The following is a 19,887-nucleotide window of genomic DNA, read 5'->3' as shown; positions in this document are numbered from 1 at the left end:
TAAGTAAATATGAATATATAACCTCACTTTCACGGAAATGTTGTGGGTCCTCACGTATCTTCATATATTATGAAAACAAATGTACATACACAATGATTTTTTATAAAACAGGCGTAAAAAATGGCTTGAGTTCATCCAACCCAAGAATCCGAACCGGCGAGATTTTCGTGTATGTAGCATACACTTTGAGCCAAAGTATATCTGGAAAAAATATCCACGATATTTACTAACGCGTAATGCAGTTCCAACATTGAATGGACCTGTTGACGGTAATCATATTTTATGTAACCATTTTTATTAAAATTTGACATTATTGTTTACATTTTTTAAATATAAGTACTTTTCATGATGTTATGTATTGAAGATTAACTATCTACATAGGCATGTATAATTTCGATACAATTTCTTTGATTTGTTGCCATTTATTTAATTAATTTTCTCTTATACTAAATTCACATCACATCCATAGAAAAAATGTGTATCAACGATGCTTACTTTATGTTTCTATGTATCCATGCAAACATATTTATAGGCTGCCAGATATTGATGAAAATATGATATCGTTCTATAATAACAGCGTTGACTGAAGAATTCATTGCAAAAAATTTATTATATTCTTCAGTCAACGTCAGAAGTTTTAAGAATTCTTCACTCAACGATTACATTCCCCGGTTTAAAGGGAGCGCCAAAATCGTAGTGAGAGTACTTTGTTTTCCCTCTGAGCCACTAGAGCGTGCTAAAAATCGAGATACGCTTTTATACATTGGAGGTTATGGGACCTTCCACTCTATCCCGTATTCTTTGCGTGCTTCAAGACACTTCAGAAACATGCGGCAGGGGGGGGGGGGCACTCTCTCACAATCAGCTGCTACGAATCCCGGGTAGTCCCGTCAAAGACCGTAAAAATTGGCATTAGTATTCGACACGCGTGAAACATTAGGTGGAAATGAGGTGTTATAAATAAATTAATTCAGACGTGGATTTTCCAGGCGAAATGGCGAGCCTACAAAAGTCTTACCACGACAGTAAGTTAGCCCCTAAAGTTTTCCGCGTGCTATTAAACGATAATGCGTCACAACTTGACGTGATTAATTGTTCGCGTCTCACTTCGTTTTTTTTTTTTTTTCGTTCAAATGATTCGATTTTCGATCATGATGCAATGACTTTCTACGCACGTGACAACTGTCATTACACCAAACGAATATCAAAAAATCATTAATTTTGCTATTTCCGTTTACGCCGAAATAATATTCATACTTTATATTCTGGTAGACATGATTTAATACGATGTTAACGCATCTGACAATGATGTTGCGATCTATGAGTCATTGCATGCGATTATCTGAATCATGATAATGGATAATCATCCGCCTCACACTCAGAACCATAATTCTGAAAGAGGAGATTCAACATTCTGAGGATTTTTAGTTATTGGAATCAATAAAAAAAATTTTCCTGCTGCATGTCCTTGATCATCAATGTTCAATTTTCAGGGTCGCAGGATTCTCCTTCAATGGAATCGATCGAGCCTGCTAGTCTACTGGAGGCTAATATAAGGGCTGGAGTGACGAATGAAAATCATCTTCAGAGTCTTGGCTTGACAATGGAACACGGTAGACCAAGATTCAAGTTAGACGAACCTGTGACCAGCCAGATTGGTCTCAGCATGCCAGGGTCTGGTCTAACCACTTTTCCCGCAGCTCCGATTACTCTGGATCAAGACGAGGAATCATTCGTTGTTTTGGGAAGAGATTCAATGAATTCGATACAAACCTCTTCGATGGCATCATATGCTCAGATTCAACAGAAGAGTATGTCGACTGTGAGTTATTGATCATGAATTGGTAGTACTTCTCACTTTTAGGCATCAATGCTGACTATACAAGCTGAGAATTTGCATATAATCACTTGAATTGCTTTACCATTGCTTGTTGTTTTCAACTCAGGATTACAGCTCGTTGATTTCCTCATTGAGCATTGAAGAGACGCAAAAAAAGATCAAGGAACTACTTCAAGAAAATGTCAAACTCAAGGAAACGTTGAAGCAAAATAATTTGGCCATGAAACAACAGTTCAATGTTTTGGCAGCGTGGCAAGAAGAGATAATGAAAGTGCATCAGAGCCATAAGCAAAAATTCACTGAAACTAAGGCACTAATCAATCAGTTGAGGAAGGAAAACACAGAATTAAAACTCAAGGCTGCAAAGGACTTGGTATCGTCGAACACCAACGATTCACGGGTTGATATCAATTTCTAACTCTATTTTATTTTAGTTTCAAACCGAACGTTGTGAAATTCTTTGAACAAATGAAGCTTCGAACTTGCTCTCACTTTGATACAATCTATTGGTTTTAACATTTCCATATATCTCAAATTTCTATTTCATTATCGAACAGATGGGAGAGCTAGAAGCCCAGCTGCAAAAAACCATACTTTCCCAAAGTGCACTTCAGTCTGCAAGGGAAGTTGAACTTGAAGAGGAAAATTCTAAGCTAGTTAAGGAACTGACTGATGCAAAGATAGCTTGTAACGGGTTGACCGCTGATGTCGAACGTTACACAGCTTTATCCAACCGCCTTAGTCTGCAGTTAAAGCAGGCTGAGTTCACAATTCAAAAGTTGAAACTTGACTTGGAAAAATTGAACTTAAATTTAAAGGAAAAAGAAGAGCTGGCAAGCCTTGCAGATTTCAGTATAGTTTCTACGTCAGAACAAACCAAGCCATCCACACCGTGGCAAGATAAAATTATTGAACAAGAAAAGGAGATTGAATATCTTCGTGGACTGACCAATTCTTTGGAATGCCAGTTGAATCTTTCCTCTCAAAATGTAGGTTTGATTAGGTATTTTAGAACTTGATTAGCGATTTTTAGTCATTTTTTTTACTGTGTGTATTGAATGATTAGTTTTCTTGTAGACATTTGTGCCAATTGAAATTCGAACTAGTGACTCCAGCCATCAGCCCTCTCCAGATCGTGTGCAGTTCAACGAAAATGTAAAACAATACAACGAAATATTAGTCCGTTTAACGGAATATTATGCTAACTATGCAACGCGATATATTGATGTACAAGAGTGTCTGAAGGAATCGATCGACCTTTTGCAAGACTTAGAGCATACGAAAAAGTAAGTCCTTGGGAATTAAGGATGTGAGAAAGTATTATAAAATTAATATTAATATCTTTCACTGCTGTATCGGTTGATTTGAATGATGTTTTATTTTTTAGGAAAGAAGGACTTGGTGTTAATGAGCAGGAAAGGTGTGACAAGATAAAAAGCTGCCAAGCCAGATTGACCGAAGAGTGGCGGGCTATGATTAACGAAAAGCAAGAGTTGACCAAAGCTCAAACTCAATTCCAAAAAATATTCTCCGATTACAACTCGTTGTTGTACGAGCTGGAAATTTTGCACGAGGAAAATGATAAGCTGAGTTCCTCAAAAGAAAACAATGTGAGAAAGATACCCTGATTAAATACATTGAATAATGGGCAAAAATTAGGAACGACAGTTTATTGTTCAAATCGTAAATTATTTTCACAGGTCAAAGTGGCGGTGACACAAGAAAGTCCACAAAAATCGGCAACTGACGATGAGCAAAATTTGGCCAAGCAAAAACTACTTCTAAAAGCTATGGAATCAAGTATTTTGCAAGAAAAAAATAATCTGCGTGAAGAAAAGAAAGCAATCGATGCACTGAAAGCTGAACGTAAAAAACAGGATCAAGAGGAAGTGATAAAATTGCAAGGAAGCATCAAAAATTTACAGACTAGAAACGTATTCTTAGAAAAATGTCGAACAACTGATAAGGAAAAAGTCGAGCAATTGAATCTGGAGATTAAATCTTTGAAATCAGAGGTCAGTATTACGTGAATAATCGATTGAATTAGCGAATGAAGCAACACACTTTCTTTTATTCTCACCTACATTCTTATTACAGGCTGAAAGAATCCTTGTGTTACAAGAACAATTGGAAATTTACAAGGCAGATTTTAACGAGGAAAGAGAAGCCAGGGAACGACTGTCAGGAGAAAATGATGTACTTATTCAACAATTGAAAAATATGCGTCAGATGCACGTGGATTTCGTTAAAAAGTTGGAAGGGAATTCGTCGCCAAGAGGACAACAGCAGTCGCAGCAACAACAACAACAACGACACCAACAACAACAACAATCAGCAACGGCTAGTGGAGACGAACGTCGTGGAATGGTAATCATCAATTCAATAATTTCATTCTATTGTGGATTGGTCTTATTTAGTTCCGATAAAACCAGGCTGTATTTTGACATTATCTACGTTTCACTAAAACTAACAACTTTCGAGTCGTGAACTCTACTATTTATTAACACTACTAAAGAACCATGACTAGCGTACTGGATATTGTTCTAAGAGTCGAGTGTACTCTTTGTTGTATTTACTTCCCAGTATACCTAATAGTGATTTAATTGAAAAGCGGAAATATAGAAAGTGTGATAGCGTTTTTCGTTTTCCATTTTGCGTGAGGTTTATACTGGTGCTTGTGACTTACAGTGCAAGGCTTCCACCAAGTTTTACAACGTAGTAAATAGCTTGAAGTCAACCTACTACTTTTTTCAACAGCTTGACTCTTAGTTAACTTTGCATGTTATGTTGAATTTCTTTGGAAGTTAGTTTCACATAATATCTACGACTTCGTGTTAAATTTTTTATTTCTGTTCCATTTTAGCTTCTTTTGTATTGCATATCTAGCCTTCCTATCATTAATCAAAACGACTTGAACAACGCGGTAGATAATCATTGTGGTGTTTTAATCAATGTAATTAAAATAAATATTGGAGAAAGAAGAGAGGAAATTTCCTGCTCACAGAAAACCGATTTCGTTCTAGGATTCGGACGATGTACCAACCTCAATAATCACTGCATTTTCATGTCCAAAGTGCAGCCTGTCTTTCAGAGCGCTAAGACCTCTCCAGGAGCACGTCGAAGTATGTTTAGATCTTCAGTGACGGTATCTTGGCATTTTTTTTTTTTTTAATACAGTTTTCCAGCCATTACTGTTACTTCTGTGGTAAGTTCAAAAGTAGTGGTGAACGGCATGGATGGCATCTTTGCACTGTAATCGACTGAATATGATTGTCCTCAACCACTCATTATTGAGCAACAGGATGGATTTCAACTTCTCTGTTTCCTGTAGTTTCACGCAGTAGAGCCTTTGTACAGATATTACCATGTAGAATAACAATTTTTATCTACCCTAACTTAGACGTAATATGTGTATAACGTGTTTAGTTTGTAACGAGATTACTCAAATATGTATTATCAACATTATTTTCGACATGTAACAATGTGATTTATTATTGTGACGATTTGTTTTAGAATTTTATCCTTTATTTCTTATTCACTTCATTTATCAGTTTTCATAGGGCGATGATTGTATTCTCTATAAAATAAAAAAGTCAAATTATCTAACAATATAGAAAAAAAGATATGACCGAAAAGTTCGGTGCTTATTTTCAGATATAGTATACAAATAAAAATATTGAAATAATTTTCACTCATTGTTGTTTTTTTTCCACGACATTTATTTTGGTCGTAAATTATTAACGCGTAATTTTCTGCTATAATCGCTAGCAATTTCATTTTGTTTAAAATCTCGAATAATTCTTTCGGCACTGATCGTGAAAACAATCGTATGTTTCCATGATCACACATCACTTTCAGTAAGTAAATTCAATGAATTGTTACGCAGCTGGGTTGACTCATTGTTTGAACGATTGATAATTCAGAGGTTTTTCACCGATCTTCAATGCTGGATAATTCAAGATTTTTACTAAATGAAATCTTGGGGATTTTGTATTCCTCACGAGCAAGTAAATGTTTGTTTTTCTTTACTTTTTTCACTTCATCTATCTCTTATTAAAAATTCCTCGAATGTAGGTGTAACTAAAACTCTGGCGATATGTAGGCTTCCGGATGTACGTATGAAGTTTACGACAGACTATACCTGTATTTTTATGTGAAAGGAAGGAAAATGAAAGAATGTGCATATTTAAAAAAATTGTTATTGCGATCGACTAACTGTGACGCGGAGTTTCGAGTTATTTAACTTATTTTTCAGGGAAAATTTTATCACATGTAATATCTATGTAAATCACGCAGCACTTAAAAATACTTCCCTCCACAATTTTCGAGCACCATAGTGAATTGAAAAAATGACATAAAAAGATGAATTCACGCGTAGCTGCAGAAAATATCTGCACGTACTGCACTTGCCATAAGTTATGCGCAAATATATACGCGATAATATGCATAATTTGAATAAGAAACTGAAGACGCATTTCCCAGCATTATTTTCAATAAATTTATCATTTTCGAATGTTTGTCTTTGAATTATAGTGCAAACAGTGTATATAACAATATGTGTCGTTAATCATCAATATGATTATGCACCAGGTTTTAACGCGTTAATAGCATTCTCGTTGACACCAAGTTTTCTCTCTCGTTTTTCTATACCTGTGTATATAACTCTCGTCGATACAGCTGAAGGAATGCAAATTCCATAAATTTACCCATGAAACAGCGTCTTTCATATGCAATACATGCGTTAATTTTTGGCCTGGAATTATTTTTTTAAATTATTTATTTTACCTGCGCATCAACCAGCTTTCGCTGTTTCGACCGCAAAGAGGTGCATTTATGGCTAAATATAGCAATTCACCTGTGGAATGTATATATAATTATACCTGAGACTGGCCGTCACCGTATAATTCGAACCTGACGGACTGCGGTAAGATTTACTTGTGAAAAATGACCTCTGCGCGTTCTCGATTATTCGCATTCAGCTGCCGGAGGAAAACAACACTTTATATCCAATTCCTGCAGAAATGTGAGGGAGATGATCGATCATCCGCATTAGCTACCAGCATCTTTCATCTTCCATCTCATATTCATTCAGTGTATAAGAGACACCGAAGACGCTGAAAAAGCATGTGTTCATGCATATGTAAAATGCGGATCCATCCACCACGTATAATGCTTACGTTTTCAATGCAGGATGTGGTTTCTGAGGACGTTTAAATTCCTCGGCCTTGACTGGAGAACGCTCAGGTCAACTACACGCCGTCAATGTTTATAGTTTTGTCCACTGTATAAGGCACCTTATGCACGTTTTGATTTTTTCATTGATTCAATCATTTTTATAGGTGTATTGAATCTATATGCATTATATATGCTGTCCCGCCTAGTTCTTGAGTTCAGCGTCTCAATTTACATGGTATCATGAAATAATAGTAATTGGATACACTCGATAAAGAATCGCGGTTTCCGCTTTTTGCTCAGGGTGAAATCAAACAAGGAAAATAGTAAACAAACATTCACGTTGCTGTTCGAAAATTCTACGTCATATTTAAGAAGCACATATCGGAGCAATTACGGTGATCTTGTTCGGTTTTGGCGCCAAAAGAAGACACTGTTCCAAATTCAAATTTTCAATTTTAATCCCGTCGAATTCGATCGTTAGATCAGCTCCATCTTGAGGAAAGATTATTTTTCCATGCTGTTCGAATTATTTGTGATTTAGTTGAGGGAATTTCCAGCCGTTTTATAATTTTGCTACTTCGTCTTCTCTCTTGTACAATTCTTCAACGCAGGATTTCGCCTCTTTATTTGGATATATTTGGAAATATAAGAGTAATTGAGGAAACATGAGTATCTCATGTCATGCATACATGCATACATGTAACTACATAGGCTTGATGTACAATATAATGTATGCCTTGTCAGTCTGAGAAACGTCTTTCTTTACCTACTCACATAACCCGTATCAAGTGCTTAACTCACCCAGACGCAAGTATTTGCAAGTATTATTACACGCGTACGCGTTCGAGATCGCTGATGCATATATTTTCATGGGAATCCCCCATGGATCTTCTGAAGAGGGGATGAAGCAGGATTTAGATGTGATATAAAGCTGATTCGGACCAACGAGGATTCAGTTTCCATCTGTTTTCGTCATGTTGCGACCAACGTATATTGTAAGTATTGAAATCGTTAGATTCAATGAATCCAGATTCATTATTTTGTTACGACGTTTTGTGACTTTCTTACATGCGAAAACGGGAGAATCCATAAGCCGAATACTTTTGAAATCCTCCTAATGCTTGATCAAAGTCCGAAACAATCCTGCTGCTTTAAAATATCTATTGACAGGCGCGAAAAGAATTTCTGTTGATCTGAATAGTTCACGCTTCTGCAATGTTTCACAATTCAGAGCACACTAATTGCTTGAACTGGAACGAACGTGAAAAATACGTGTGTACGAAGTTGAGCAACAAGATCAAGGAACACCGTGTTATGGCCCTTCTTCAAAATATGTACTCGTTTCTCTGTCGCTCATCTCTATTTACTATCCGAAGTTTGAAACTAATTATTTCATGCTTCCTCGTTTTAAAATTATACATTTATTTATACATCGGACTGAACAACCGTTTGATATCCTTCAGAGGAAGTCACTATGCGTTGATGTTCGGAATAACAAATTTTTGCAAACAAGGACAACAGCTTTGCTGAAGCTTAGCTCGGTGGTTTCATAGTTTTGTTTGATGCTCTTGTATCATAAGAAATTGTGAACAATGAATTTGTATTCTTTCAATAAAATTGTAGCATATATTATACATATACGTAAATAATGATACAGCAAATTCCAACCGTGGTGTATGACAAAATTAGTATTTTTACTTGCCCACGACTAATGAATAATTTTTTTTCTCGTTAGATATGCTTATGAACCTCAGATTAAATGAATAAGAATTCAGTGATCATCGCGCATGTAACCTGCAGGATAATATACGTATACACAAGAAAACTTTCTAAAGTGAATTACGTGCAAACGTATTTTTTTTCTCTCAAGATTTTGCATTGAAACTAGTGCTGTGTGATCAATCGATTAATCGATCAATTAAGTTTTTTAATCGCACAGCACTAATTGAAACAAGTTACAAAAATGATGGTGAACTTTCACTCAAACTGTACAAAGTAGCTTACGTCTATCCTTGGACATACCTTGACCTTAACAAAATTGTCAATTTTTGTGCTCTCAGGTGTTGATTTTCGTCGTTTTTGCCTGCGTTTGCGGGATATTATCGGTCGACGGGCTTCCAGTCGGACCGGAAGTTGGCAAAGGAGATGCAGGTTTTCAGCCTGTTCTGGGTTCCGAAGGCGATGTTTCAGCGGGTGATAAGAGCGACCTAGACGCTGAAGCCTCGCACTGGAGGTGAGTGTGACTCTTGTTTCGCCTTTCGCTGATTCTGAATTCAATCTTGTTTATCAACATCATCATTTTCTTCTCTCATTTTAGATACACGACCTACTACAAACCCGCATGGCACGGTTACGGGGGTTGGGGATGGGGTGGCAGGGCCGGATATGGATGGGGTGGTGGTGGTTGGGGCGGCGGTGGTTGGGGCGGAAGAGGAAATGGATGGAATTCGAACTACTGGTACTAGACTTCCGGTGGAACAAAAGGCCTTCCACAACGTTGACGCAATATCATGTACATAGCAACAGCTGTACACACATTTTACCCTATAAAGTTATCACCCGACATTTGTAGTAACTGCAAAAAAAATATTTCACACTTCTCTGATATAGGATATAGATAATAAATAACTTCGTATTGTCATTTGTAATTCAGAATTGTTGTTCTCTTTCCTGAACCTTTTGCTATCCCGATTCACTGATTAAATAATGTTATTAATTTATAAATACGAATGCGTTAAGAAATGCGTTAAAATATACATAGTATTATGTTATACTTTAGGGGTTGATCAGTTTTGGAATATGATTCGGATCGAATTATTTACTTTGAGACTCATCAAAGTTAATTTTCAAATTTTCAAAATGGGTATAAATTGTTGAGCTCTATTTTTGTAATAGTAAAAAGTATTTGTACGCCTACTGAAGTATAGTTATACCGTCAATTCTGTACGACTAAACTGTCCATTGACGTAGTTTGGCGTGAAATGCGTCAGTATAATACCGTCGTGTTTGAGAAAGAGATTTTGGGACTCGCGATGTAGAGTCAATATTACGCAGTGCGATTAACGAGACTCGAATTCGAGAATTGACATATTTAGTACTAATGAGGAAATGAGAAATGATAACAAGGGGTGTATCGTCTCTCTTACTTCCAACCCTCTGCAGGTTCGCACCTTGAGCCCTTATTTTCAATGCAAAAATATGTGGTTGCCTTGACGATGACATCGGTGCGATGATCAAACTCCGGAAACCACACGTCAGTTCTTACGTGGAGCTTGCAACGAGAAAATATTTGCATCAGTGATTACGCGGTGCATTCTAAGAATAACAATGCTCACTGTACTAAAACTATACCTTTCAATTAACACACGAGTGATGCGTAACGAGTTATACGTGACAAACGTCAGGTGGATGAGTTGTTATAGTTTCACCTGGTTCCACTTTGGCCGAGGCAAAACAGTTCGATTAACGCACTCCGAATCTAAGTCAAGGGAACTTTAACTTCGAGGTCCGTAGAATGGCCTCGTTCAATTTTAAAGTTGTTTTACCATGTACCTTATTACGGAACACGTATTTTTCCTGCGCCGATGATGAAAATCCTATGAAGTCAGAACTTTATCAAACTGGTACAGGTCTAATACCCAGCGATCGAAACCCCCTGAATCCAATCAGATTTTATTCCGTAGCCAATTTGAACATGAAGAAGACCAGAAGAGTGTGATATTGACCGAAAACAGAGGGCTGATTTTCATGTATCAACCCTGCAAAAGTACAGGGTTCTGCGTTATTCCCCATTAAATGAGTCACTGGGGAAAAACGTATATTGCTGAGCCATTTCAGTTCTGAGCATTGCAGGTACAGTAAATTCAAATGTGCAGGGTGTCTAAGATGCAGGGCGAAAGGATGGGGAAGAATAGATGTGCGGAATTTAACGAAGTAATGAAGAGTTTACTGGGATGGTTATCACCTCATTCAGAGCGTCATTGAACATTTAGCAGGCCCGATTTGACGTCACGTCTCAGTATAAATGCCTGGATACCTCGGTTCAGGATCATACTCAACTCTGAGCTTCACTAAAGCAAATCACAACTTGAAAGATCCTTTCTTCAAAGTCGAATTTGCTACAACTTCGAAGTACTTATCAACAACAGTCGATTCAATCTGCAGTCCAGTACACAGTACCACAGTTTACCGGATATCCGCACCGTATAAAATTCCGGAGTCTACATCCCGATCAAAGCGTTGACAATCTCAACCGAAAAAATGGTAAGCATCAATTATCTTGTAATCATTATCACACAAACCGATTCACCAAATTTATAGGCGACCGACCAGAATTGTATTCATGATTTCATCAATTCATTCTTTTCTTCTTCTTCAGGCATTCAACACAATCTTCTTGATCCTGACCCTCACCTCCTACGCTCTGACAATGCCAGTTCAGGTCGCTGACGACAGGCATTCGACTATCGCCGAAACCTCAACCCAAGGCGAAGTCAGTCAAGATTTTACCGGAGTGCAAGAAGAAGTTACAACTATGATAGCCGAACAAGAAGATTCTACAACTGGGTCTACGACTCTTGTGCCTCTCGTTGACCAAGACCTGGAAAAACGCAGCGTCGAAGTAGCACCAAAGGCTGATGAAGACCTCGAAACAGCGGCTGGAACCAACCTACTTCGACCTCTTTTCGTCTACCGTCAGCAAGTCGCCTACCGCCAGCGCATCAGGAACGCGAGACGTCGTGGTAGCCGGTTCTTTTGAAGCCCCTTCGACATCCTCAATTCTACACTGATCGAAGGACAATTAACCGGAAATATTCGCCAGGACGGCATAATCAATTTACATTCGAAGAGCACGGGGTGGTGGACCCTGGTATTAAGGAAGTCGGACTGGCTTTTGATGATGCCTTTCAAGCCGGCGCGATACTGTCTCTAAGGCTGATAAGCCCCAGCTTGCAATTGGCCGAAGGACCAGGATTATGGAGTAGAAGACCTACGCCAGGTACAGGAGCGCTCTCTTGCCATATAATATATCGATTACCATTTCAACGAAGAATCGGCTTCCCCCTTGGTTTTAAATCAAATACTTTGAATTATATGGAAAAAAGTAAGATCTGGGCGAAGCGTCCTCGTTTTGGTGCGTCATACGTGCCACTTTAGTTTTTTAACATTAATTTTTTTTCTCTTTTTTTTTTACTAAAGATATAAGCATTGTATGACGAACACTGCACCAGCTAGCCTCTATTGCTAGTCACAGTGCAGTGCGAATTAACAGACGTGGATTATCCCGGTTATTCCCGCGATGCGCGCCATAAAAACCCCTAATTATAGGCAAATCAGAGTACAAGTATACACTGAGCAGCTACTGCTAAAAAGAGCATCGGAGCTGCTCAGAGTGGACTTGTACGCGATTTGCCTATAACTAGGGGTCTCAAAGGGCAAATCACGGAAATAATCAGATATATGCTTTCGGTGGTATTTATGTGCCTGAAACATCAATTCGCTGAAAGTATTAATTGCCATGCGAATAAAAGATCTCGAAGTAGAATGTACATATGGTTAGAATTTAGATACAGTTTTGCAATATTTTTCGTATCACTTGTAGCGTATGTCGTGTAGGTATACCGTTTATATTTTTAGATATCATATATTCATGCGCATATAGCCACACAGAAGCTATTCACCAAAGTAACTTTTAACCAATTGTAATAATTATTATAATGTATAAACGCGATTGTAATAGTATTTAAGGTTTAATGCATGATGGCATTGATCATGTAATATAAAGTAATGTAATTTTATCGACAATTATATAGTAGTTTTGTGATATTAAATGAAATTGAGTTATATATACCTATGTGAATCAATTATCATTAACTTGATTAAGAAAAATTCGCCCAGGTATTAAAATGGTACCTGAACAAAGGTGGTAAGATAGCGGTTTGAATAAGTTGTTGCCTGAAATTGTCACGCGATTGTGAATGGTGAGTTCCATCAGTGAGTTCTAGTCCAAAGGCTAAGCGCCATATATCACCTTTAAATATTTCTTTCACTTCTATTTCAATTGTGAAAGTGGTGTCGAGTAAAAAATGTTTTCAAAATTACTACACACAACTAACTTTCCGACTCTTGATTTGTTCAGATATTTAACCAAATTAAAACAATTAGGAGTACTTCCATCTTAATTATTTATTATATATTATTATAATTTTCTTACGTTAGTTAGAGGCATTTTTGAACCCTCATAATTAGGTAGGAGAAAAAGAGGGAAGGAATTTCATAATATTTATATTCTCGGGACCTAGTAAACTGAAAAAAATTCACACATCATCACATCAAGTAATTAATTCGTTGAAAAAAGCTGGTTGAGAAATAAAAGAACAATCAATTCTGCTGCGCCTTTTAGTTAACAACTTAACATGCATATCTGTTTGCCGTTTATCGTGACGCAAGGAGTATTCAATCGCGTTTCATAGTTGACAACCCGACTTTCATGCGTGTACATTGTTTTTTGTGACGCAAGGCGTAATTATACATACCTATAAGTATTCATTGGTCCGATCAATAAGATAAATAAGTGATTTGGATTATTTAATCAATGAAAACTCCATTGTAGAATAAAGAATATTTTCAAATTTGTACAGTTTTGAAGTTAGAAGTTGTTTTCGCTAGAAGTCCTTTAGAATAAGGAAATTAACAATCTTGTGTAATCGTAAGAGTTCGATTGTCAAATTTAGAAGTAGCATTGTGAGTTTGTGGCCTTTATCAAAGATTTCAAACTCAACTATACAATTCCAGAGGCAAAGTCTGAGGGTTAAAAAGATGAGAATCATATCGTGACACCAAATCGATATTATATAATCTAGTTTCGAACTGTTTTATTCGCATGTATTACAAAATCAGCCTTATTATACCCAAATATAATATTTACAATATTTACAATTAAATCGCATAGCCCATCCACGTGTTATGATTTCAATGATCAGAAATGATAATCCAATCATTTCACGGCGTAATCGTACGACTGGTTCGAATTCACAATCGTGTGCACATTAACATGTCATAATCTATTTAAAACGGTACAATAAAACTATACTCAAAACAACGTAACTGTAATCATGCAGGAATTTATTTTCCCGGAAATATCGGATATCTCGGATAATAATTGCCGGAATCCCTGCTTCGATATCGCCTGGCTTCTGATCTTCTTTGCTCCTGCCGGTATTTAAAAAGTGGCCTGATTACGAATCCGTCCTCTGCAGCATCCAGATCCTGTTCTGCGCTTCTAGCCAGCCTCCTGAGGGTTTTATCGGCATCCTCGGGCATTCCAAAGTGTTCGTTTCTTTCCGGAACAAACTTTGAACCGCTGACGGATCTCGGCATCCTGACAAACTTGGCGAAGTAAAACGTGGGAATTCCATTTTCATACTGATGATAAAACGGTCCGTTTTCCATTGAATCTCCCAGGTCCCTAACTGATCGGGCCAAAATCAAGCTTGGATCGAAAGGAATGTCTTCTGATACAGGGGGCACGAATTTTCGGTGAATGTCCGAGGAATTTTTCGCAGTTTTTTCGCTCGACGAATCGGTTTCCGATTCTCCTGCGGGATGAAAAGGCGTGGAATCGGTGGTGGTCGAGGTTTCCGCAGCTGCTGGTTTTTGCTCGGAGAAATGAAAAAGGATTCCGACGAAGAAAAGCACTAAAATTAGCTTCCTGGTTTCGGACATTTTTTTTTATTCTTTTGTATTTTATTCTATATATTGATTGAATTGAATTGATTTGTTTTTACACGCTTTCAGAACGTCCAGCGAATTCTGTAGCTTCTTTCTGGATGTTGACTTCTCTTTCTACTGCCACCGGGGGCATCCACCATCCCTTTTATATCATCGCTACCTGTCCGTATAAGAACCGCAAACAAAACCGACCTGCTAAACATTAGCAACCACGTGTCGACAAACTGTGAGATGATTTCATGCTAAGTAACCGATATTCAGTGTCTCACGACGCCATAAACATCGATGGTATTTTTCCTTAAAGAGATTACCAGTTCCACAGATTTTCGTGTTACGTTATTCATCTGAAACACACATTTCTACTTTTTTATTCATATAACTGGGATTAAAAACGCTGAACCAGTCGTTTGAAAAGAGAATAAGATGGAAGAAAAAATTTCACATTTGCAAAACACGGAGCTGAACGTTCAAGACTAATTTATTTATTTACTCGTTCCCGTCTCAAGTCAGCAGTTTTTACTGCAGTAGCACCGACAGTGTGGATGAATGTGTCAAAGCGATAATGAGATCCGCAAACCGCAACTTGACAACCAGTTCTATTCAACCACGTGAGTTTTTCAGTCACGATCTTTATGCCCGAAAAATTAGTCGTTCCTGGCATTCGTTAGAGGAAGAACCAGGAGGTAAATACAGCGTCTCAAAATCAGTGGTGAATAAATAAAAACGAGCCAATCAAATCGTGCAAAATCGAGTATTTTAATTTACGATTTACATACCTGTAATTAAGGAGGTAATATTAAGGAGTAAATAAATTTGGAAACATGATCGAATCACGGAATTGTGTTTTCTCATTCCCGAACATCGTCATTGCAATAATAAAATGTACTCTTTGAGCAAGAGACTTTTCTCCTGACCCTGACACTGAGTAAGTCAGTCACGGCTGGTTATCGAAGGTAATAATAATGGTAACGACAGCGCTCCGTACGTAAGTACCGCTGCAAGGGTAATACACATTTCGTTTAGCAAGTGGTCGATAATTTTTTCGTCACCTCATATAAAACGAGAACGACCCGTTACCGCCACGCCAGATACAATCTTGATCTTCTCGAGCCAGCTGCACAGGACACACACACGAAAATTCCTAAATTGACATCAGCACCAGTAAATCAGAATTAGGGCGCGAAATGGTGAGTTGTATATGAATTTATATGCCATAAGATGTGTGATCTTTACGTGTCTCTATAATATCCCTGATAGAGTGCGTTCCGAAACTCCTTAGGACAGAGTCAGAGCTACTCACGAACTCGGCAGCACAAAAGAGATAAAAGATGATTGACAGCACTTGGAGCTAATTTCGGAACGCACTCAGAAACTTACTATTTGCGTCAGATAAATTTGATCTTTACTTCGGTTCTGACTTTCCTTGCGAGATTGTCGGTCTGAAGTATAATTGTAAGTAGATATTTAACTAATCGGAAACGTTGGTCATTAGAGGCGCCGTATTTCCCAACAACATAAGCAACAGTAAATTCCTCGTTAAGTATTCGAAATCACAAGTGATAGATAATTTCCTCGGAGAAAGTGAACCGACGGTAAGTTCCATGGCATGTGCATGCCTTCGATATAAGCGAAACAAGTGCTCAGGGCATGAATGTCGATATTGGGAAGAAATTTTTCAGGTCTAATTGCGAAAAATTGTCTGCTGGCTTATTCTAGCGGTACCGAACCTTTAACATTTCATATATCTTCCATTATTTTTTTTCATACTTTTGCGGTGTCTAAGCCCATCGGGTCCTGTAATCGATCGCTGATTAATTATAATGACTGTTGGGCTACTGCACAGTAAAATAAACAAACCAGTAAATAAATAAACAAATGAATAGTGTCTACCCGTTTTCCCCAGGCAAAAATCACCCTGCAGGTAACCGTCTGCGCGTTTTTGGCATCCGCTGTTTTCGGACAGCCGATAAGTCCGCAGGATGTTGAAGGACTCCTGCCGCAGACACCGAGGACTAAGAATGAGACGGTCGCAGCTATCGTCCAGGATCCCGTCGTGAAGGACGCCGTGCAGTCGGTTGTCGGTGACGGAACGCTTTCCGGTCTCGTCGTCAAGACGGACACCGTCATCCTGCCCGCCAGGACTCCGGACGTGGTAAGCATGATCCTGACTCGCTGGATCATTTTCCAAACCGAGAACAAGTTGGTTTCACCCTGTGTTTGCCGCAGGTTTTATCTTACAAACAGCAGGTACTTACGGCCCCGCTTTCCGACCTCGAAAACATCCGGAAGAACATCACGGAAGCCGCAACTCTCAAGGCCGAGAAGGAAAAAACCGAGGACACAGATGTCGATGAGCTTGGAGTTGTCCAAGTCGTTCCCATCGGTGATCAAGAGCTCGCTGATCCTCCGATAGTTCGCCGCAGCATCCCGGAACCGGAAAAGGTGGTTTTCCAGATTTAATCGAAGCTCGAAGACTCGGAAAATTGGCAAATGTCCTTGAATTTCTAATATCGATCACACTTCGTGAACAAAATATTTTGGATCAAAGTCGAGAGAAGTTCTTTTGAAGAAACTTTTCGATAAATATATGTGTTGTAAATATCTCTGTAACTTTGTTAGCTGTGTAGATAATAAAGATTTTTTACAAGAAATAAATACATCTATATACAACATAATCGAATTAAAAGGTAATTTAAATCCCTGACACAAAAATATTTCCTAATAACCAAAATTCACCGCAGGAATCGACTGCCTCTTCTCAGACAAAGACCGAAGTCCAGAAGTTGGAGATTTCCGGCATCAAGGAGAGCGAGATCAAACTTCCCGAGGGAGTTTTTCCGGAGAATATAAGCCTGCCGGAGGTAGTAGAGGATAAAATATCGGCCCCAGTTGTTGCGGTTGTGAAAGAAAAAATTTTACCTGGTTCTCAAAAATCCGTGCTTGCTCTTTCCTTGGCAGCGCCGACGGAATTGAAGATAAAAAACTCCGACACAACCGCTTCGGAGAAGAAGGATATTCCGAAATATGGATCAAGGATTCCAGTCACTGTAATCCTGCCCGAGAAACCGGATAATCCGGCGAATGAAATCGAGGTAAAACACTGATCAACGAATCGTTACAATTCGTAGAGTATTTTCCCACGGTTGCAGTTCAAATACAATAATATCTATGATTTTATAGCTAGCTACGTGTAGAAATTTATGGGGAAATTATCGATACTTATGGTGATGGCGTATAACGACTTTATAGGTATACGATATACGTAGGTATAAAGAAAAATATTATGAAAATATAAATGAAATAAATGTCTCGTTGAAAGAAAAAAAAAAAAATAATAATAATAATAATGATATTAATAATCGATCGATATTGATTATAAAAATATGTTAATAAAGTTCTTTGGATTGTAAATCGATGATTGTGGGTCTTTCATTGCCATAATACTATGTTGTTGAACATTTATACATATTAACAATACACTAAAAATAAATTTGAGAAACTATTCAAAGTTTTCGGAAAGATGTTCCCGTTTTTCATCTCTTCATACTTATTATTTTTAAATTCCAGGCGAGGAGCCAAGGGCCGAAGGAACTTTTAGCGATTTTCACAGCATCAGCAGACGAAAGTTCGCTTTATCAGAACGATTCGGGGGATATGGCCGTGGCCGAGGACATTATCTTCAGGCCTCTTTTCCGTTATCGCCATCAGCAGAACGACCGCACCAGAGTTTTGGAGAATAGAGCGTATTACCAGAAAACTCCGTTGTACCGACGATACAGACCTTCGTACGATTCGACCGGGGATTATGGGGCGCCCTATAAATCCTATGGGAGACGCCAGAGACCCAGATATTATGACGATTATTGATAAGTTCGAGTATCACGCAGTTTGGAGGAAAAAGAAGATGATGTAGAAGACGAAATCACACTTTTCAAACTTCGACAAAATTCGATTTAAGCAAGACTGAAATTCCCACCGATATTCACTGAGACTCAATGTCCCGTGATCGCAAATACGATAAATATAAAAAAAAAATCGAAACTCCATAGTAATTGTGAGCAATTCAATTAAGACTGTAAATTATAGCATTTTTTGCTGGATGAAAATCATAAACTGACTGACAGAAAAGACTCGAAAAGAAATTCATAGACTTATGCTACGGTTAATATTTAATAATTATAATTTATTACCATTAATTTTAAAAGGAATATTTTCTTCATCGACTATAAATAGAGAGAGATAAAACGTTGGGTTTCATTTTTTATTCGTACATCAGTGTAATCAGTAATAACTCCCACACGTAAAATTTGTTTTATATACGACTCAAATTGAGTTTTTTGTAATTGTTACTGCGTTTTGTTTTTTTTATCATTCATATATGTGAATGTACAATCGCGCTTCGTCATACCATTTACAGTAGTAAATGGAAGGCTTCAATCATCGCGACTGAATCATTCTTTATGCATATACTTAATTATTTCACGCGATAATCTGCTAAGCAGAAACTCTCCGTATTATTTAGATTACGCTTACACGAATTTCTTAGAATTAAATCTAACCTCAAGCTTGCTTTCTTTTCGCCTGTAGGTACATGATTAAAATGAAAAGGGAAGGGGAGTATTACGCAAGAATTGAAACGGTATCAATAAAAATTTCCTGAAATTTGGTGAAAGAACTCGGCAAATATGTCCTGAATTTTCTCTGTATGTATTTGGATATTTTATAATACCAGCTTATATACTTATAAAAATATTCGACTTCAATTGAATAAAATTTTCCCGAATGAAAGTGATGGTAGGAAATTTATATCGACAGATCGGTTTTATCGCGAACATTTGAAAGGGATTTTAGAACAGAAAAACTTGTACCAATTGTATAATGAAAAATCGTGAAGAAAGAATAATCGTTGGTTTGAAAATGGTACGCGTGATAGAAACGAATTTTATTCTCGCCTCGATCCTAAATTCGGCAAAGTTATTTCGCGTTCAAATTTATTCGTGTTCATTGAACTTGCAAATCGATCGTTAGACGTGGAATCACCGCGATATCGAATTCAATCGGCGTATGACAGCAACGGATTTTTGTCGTTCATTTAAGCAGGGTCAAAATCCGAGGCATGAAAAATTCAGTTCTTGAAACCC

The 19,887-nt window shown here is 37.7% G+C and overlaps 5 protein-coding genes across 7 annotated transcripts; 4 read left to right on the top strand and 1 right to left on the bottom strand.

Moving 5' to 3' along the window:
- Positions 1-857: 857 nt before the first annotated feature.
- LOC124410204 (optineurin) lies at positions 858-5,525 on the top strand. 3 transcript variants are annotated; one of them, XM_046888408.1, is made up of 10 exons: positions 858-1,025; positions 1,494-1,822; positions 1,947-2,240; positions 2,398-2,829; positions 2,918-3,126; positions 3,228-3,450; positions 3,541-3,855; positions 3,938-4,207; positions 4,864-4,985; positions 5,062-5,525. In XM_046888408.1, the coding sequence occupies exons 1-9, from the start codon at positions 995-997 to the stop codon at positions 4,981-4,983; spliced, it is 2,223 nt and encodes a 740-aa protein (XP_046744364.1). In that variant the 5' UTR covers positions 858-994; the 3' UTR covers positions 4,984-4,985; positions 5,062-5,525. The 3 variants fall into 3 exon arrangements, with proteins under 3 accessions (XP_046744364.1, XP_046744366.1, XP_046744363.1); XM_046888410.1 differs by lacking the exon at positions 4,864-4,985 and having other exon boundaries at positions 5,018-5,525; XM_046888407.1 differs by having other exon boundaries at positions 4,864-5,525.
- A 2,330-nt stretch (positions 5,526-7,855) lies between these two features.
- Positions 7,856-9,663, top strand: LOC124410215 (protein suex-1-like). The gene is made up of 3 exons (XM_046888423.1): positions 7,856-8,010; positions 9,076-9,248; positions 9,333-9,663. Exons 1-3 carry the CDS (start codon positions 7,990-7,992, stop codon positions 9,478-9,480), a joined length of 342 nt encoding a protein of 113 aa, XP_046744379.1. The 5' UTR covers positions 7,856-7,989; the 3' UTR covers positions 9,481-9,663.
- Positions 9,664-11,086: 1,423 nt separating this feature from the next.
- Positions 11,087-12,370, top strand: LOC124410214. Its single transcript, XM_046888422.1, has 2 exons — positions 11,087-11,278; positions 11,394-12,370. The coding sequence occupies exons 1-2, from the start codon at positions 11,276-11,278 to the stop codon at positions 11,772-11,774; spliced, it is 384 nt and encodes a 127-aa protein (XP_046744378.1). The 5' UTR covers positions 11,087-11,275; the 3' UTR covers positions 11,775-12,370.
- A 1,495-nt stretch (positions 12,371-13,865) lies between these two features.
- Positions 13,866-14,755, bottom strand: LOC124410211. Its single transcript, XM_046888419.1, has 2 exons — positions 14,463-14,755; positions 13,866-14,375 (listed from the first exon to the last, which is right to left on the bottom strand). The coding sequence occupies exons 1-2, from the start codon at positions 14,738-14,740 to the stop codon at positions 14,141-14,143; spliced, it is 513 nt and encodes a 170-aa protein (XP_046744375.1). The 5' UTR covers positions 14,741-14,755; the 3' UTR covers positions 13,866-14,140.
- A 1,071-nt stretch (positions 14,756-15,826) lies between these two features.
- On the top strand, positions 15,827-18,707 carry LOC124410217. Its single transcript, XM_046888426.1, has 6 exons — positions 15,827-15,933; positions 16,650-16,898; positions 16,973-17,187; positions 17,484-17,838; positions 18,314-18,650; positions 18,686-18,707. The coding sequence occupies exons 1-5, from the start codon at positions 15,931-15,933 to the stop codon at positions 18,611-18,613; spliced, it is 1,122 nt and encodes a 373-aa protein (XP_046744382.1). The 5' UTR covers positions 15,827-15,930; the 3' UTR covers positions 18,614-18,650; positions 18,686-18,707.
- Positions 18,708-19,887: the final 1,180 nt, after the last annotated feature.

Source organism: Diprion similis, chromosome 9, assembly GCF_021155765.1.
Source record: "Diprion similis isolate iyDipSimi1 chromosome 9, iyDipSimi1.1, whole genome shotgun sequence".
NCBI lineage: Eukaryota > Metazoa > Arthropoda > Insecta > Hymenoptera > Diprionidae > Diprion > Diprion similis.
This window is presented reverse-complemented; position numbering and strand designations above follow the sequence as displayed.

Bases quoted from the DNA above. Each gene is read 5' to 3' on its own strand.
- LOC124410217 (XM_046888426.1), top strand. The intron at 16,899-16,972 runs GTAAGCATGATC...TGTTTGCCGCAG, and splicing joins CCGCCAGGACTCCGGACGTG to GTTTTATCTTACAAACAGCA. The intron at 17,839-18,313 runs GTAAAACACTGA...TTTAAATTCCAG, and splicing joins ATCCGGCGAATGAAATCGAG to GCGAGGAGCCAAGGGCCGAA.
- LOC124410211 (XM_046888419.1), bottom strand. From the start codon at position 14,740: ATGTCCGAAACCAGGAAGCTAATTTTAGTGCTTTTCTTCGTCGGAATC. The intron at 14,376-14,462 runs AAACGGACCGTT...ATCCGTCAGCGG, and splicing joins GACCTGGGAGATTCAATGGA to TTCAAAGTTTGTTCCGGAAA.
- LOC124410215 (XM_046888423.1), top strand. From the start codon at position 7,990: ATGTTGCGACCAACGTATATT. The intron at 8,011-9,075 runs GTAAGTATTGAA...TTGTGCTCTCAG, and splicing joins TGTTGCGACCAACGTATATT to GTGTTGATTTTCGTCGTTTT. The intron at 9,249-9,332 runs GTGAGTGTGACT...CTCTCATTTTAG, and splicing joins GCTGAAGCCTCGCACTGGAG to ATACACGACCTACTACAAAC.
- LOC124410204 (XM_046888408.1), top strand. From the start codon at position 995: ATGGCGAGCCTACAAAAGTCTTACCACGACA. The intron at 1,823-1,946 runs GTGAGTTATTGA...TTTTCAACTCAG, and splicing joins AACAGAAGAGTATGTCGACT to GATTACAGCTCGTTGATTTC. The intron at 3,451-3,540 runs GTGAGAAAGATA...TTATTTTCACAG, and splicing joins GTTCCTCAAAAGAAAACAAT to GTCAAAGTGGCGGTGACACA.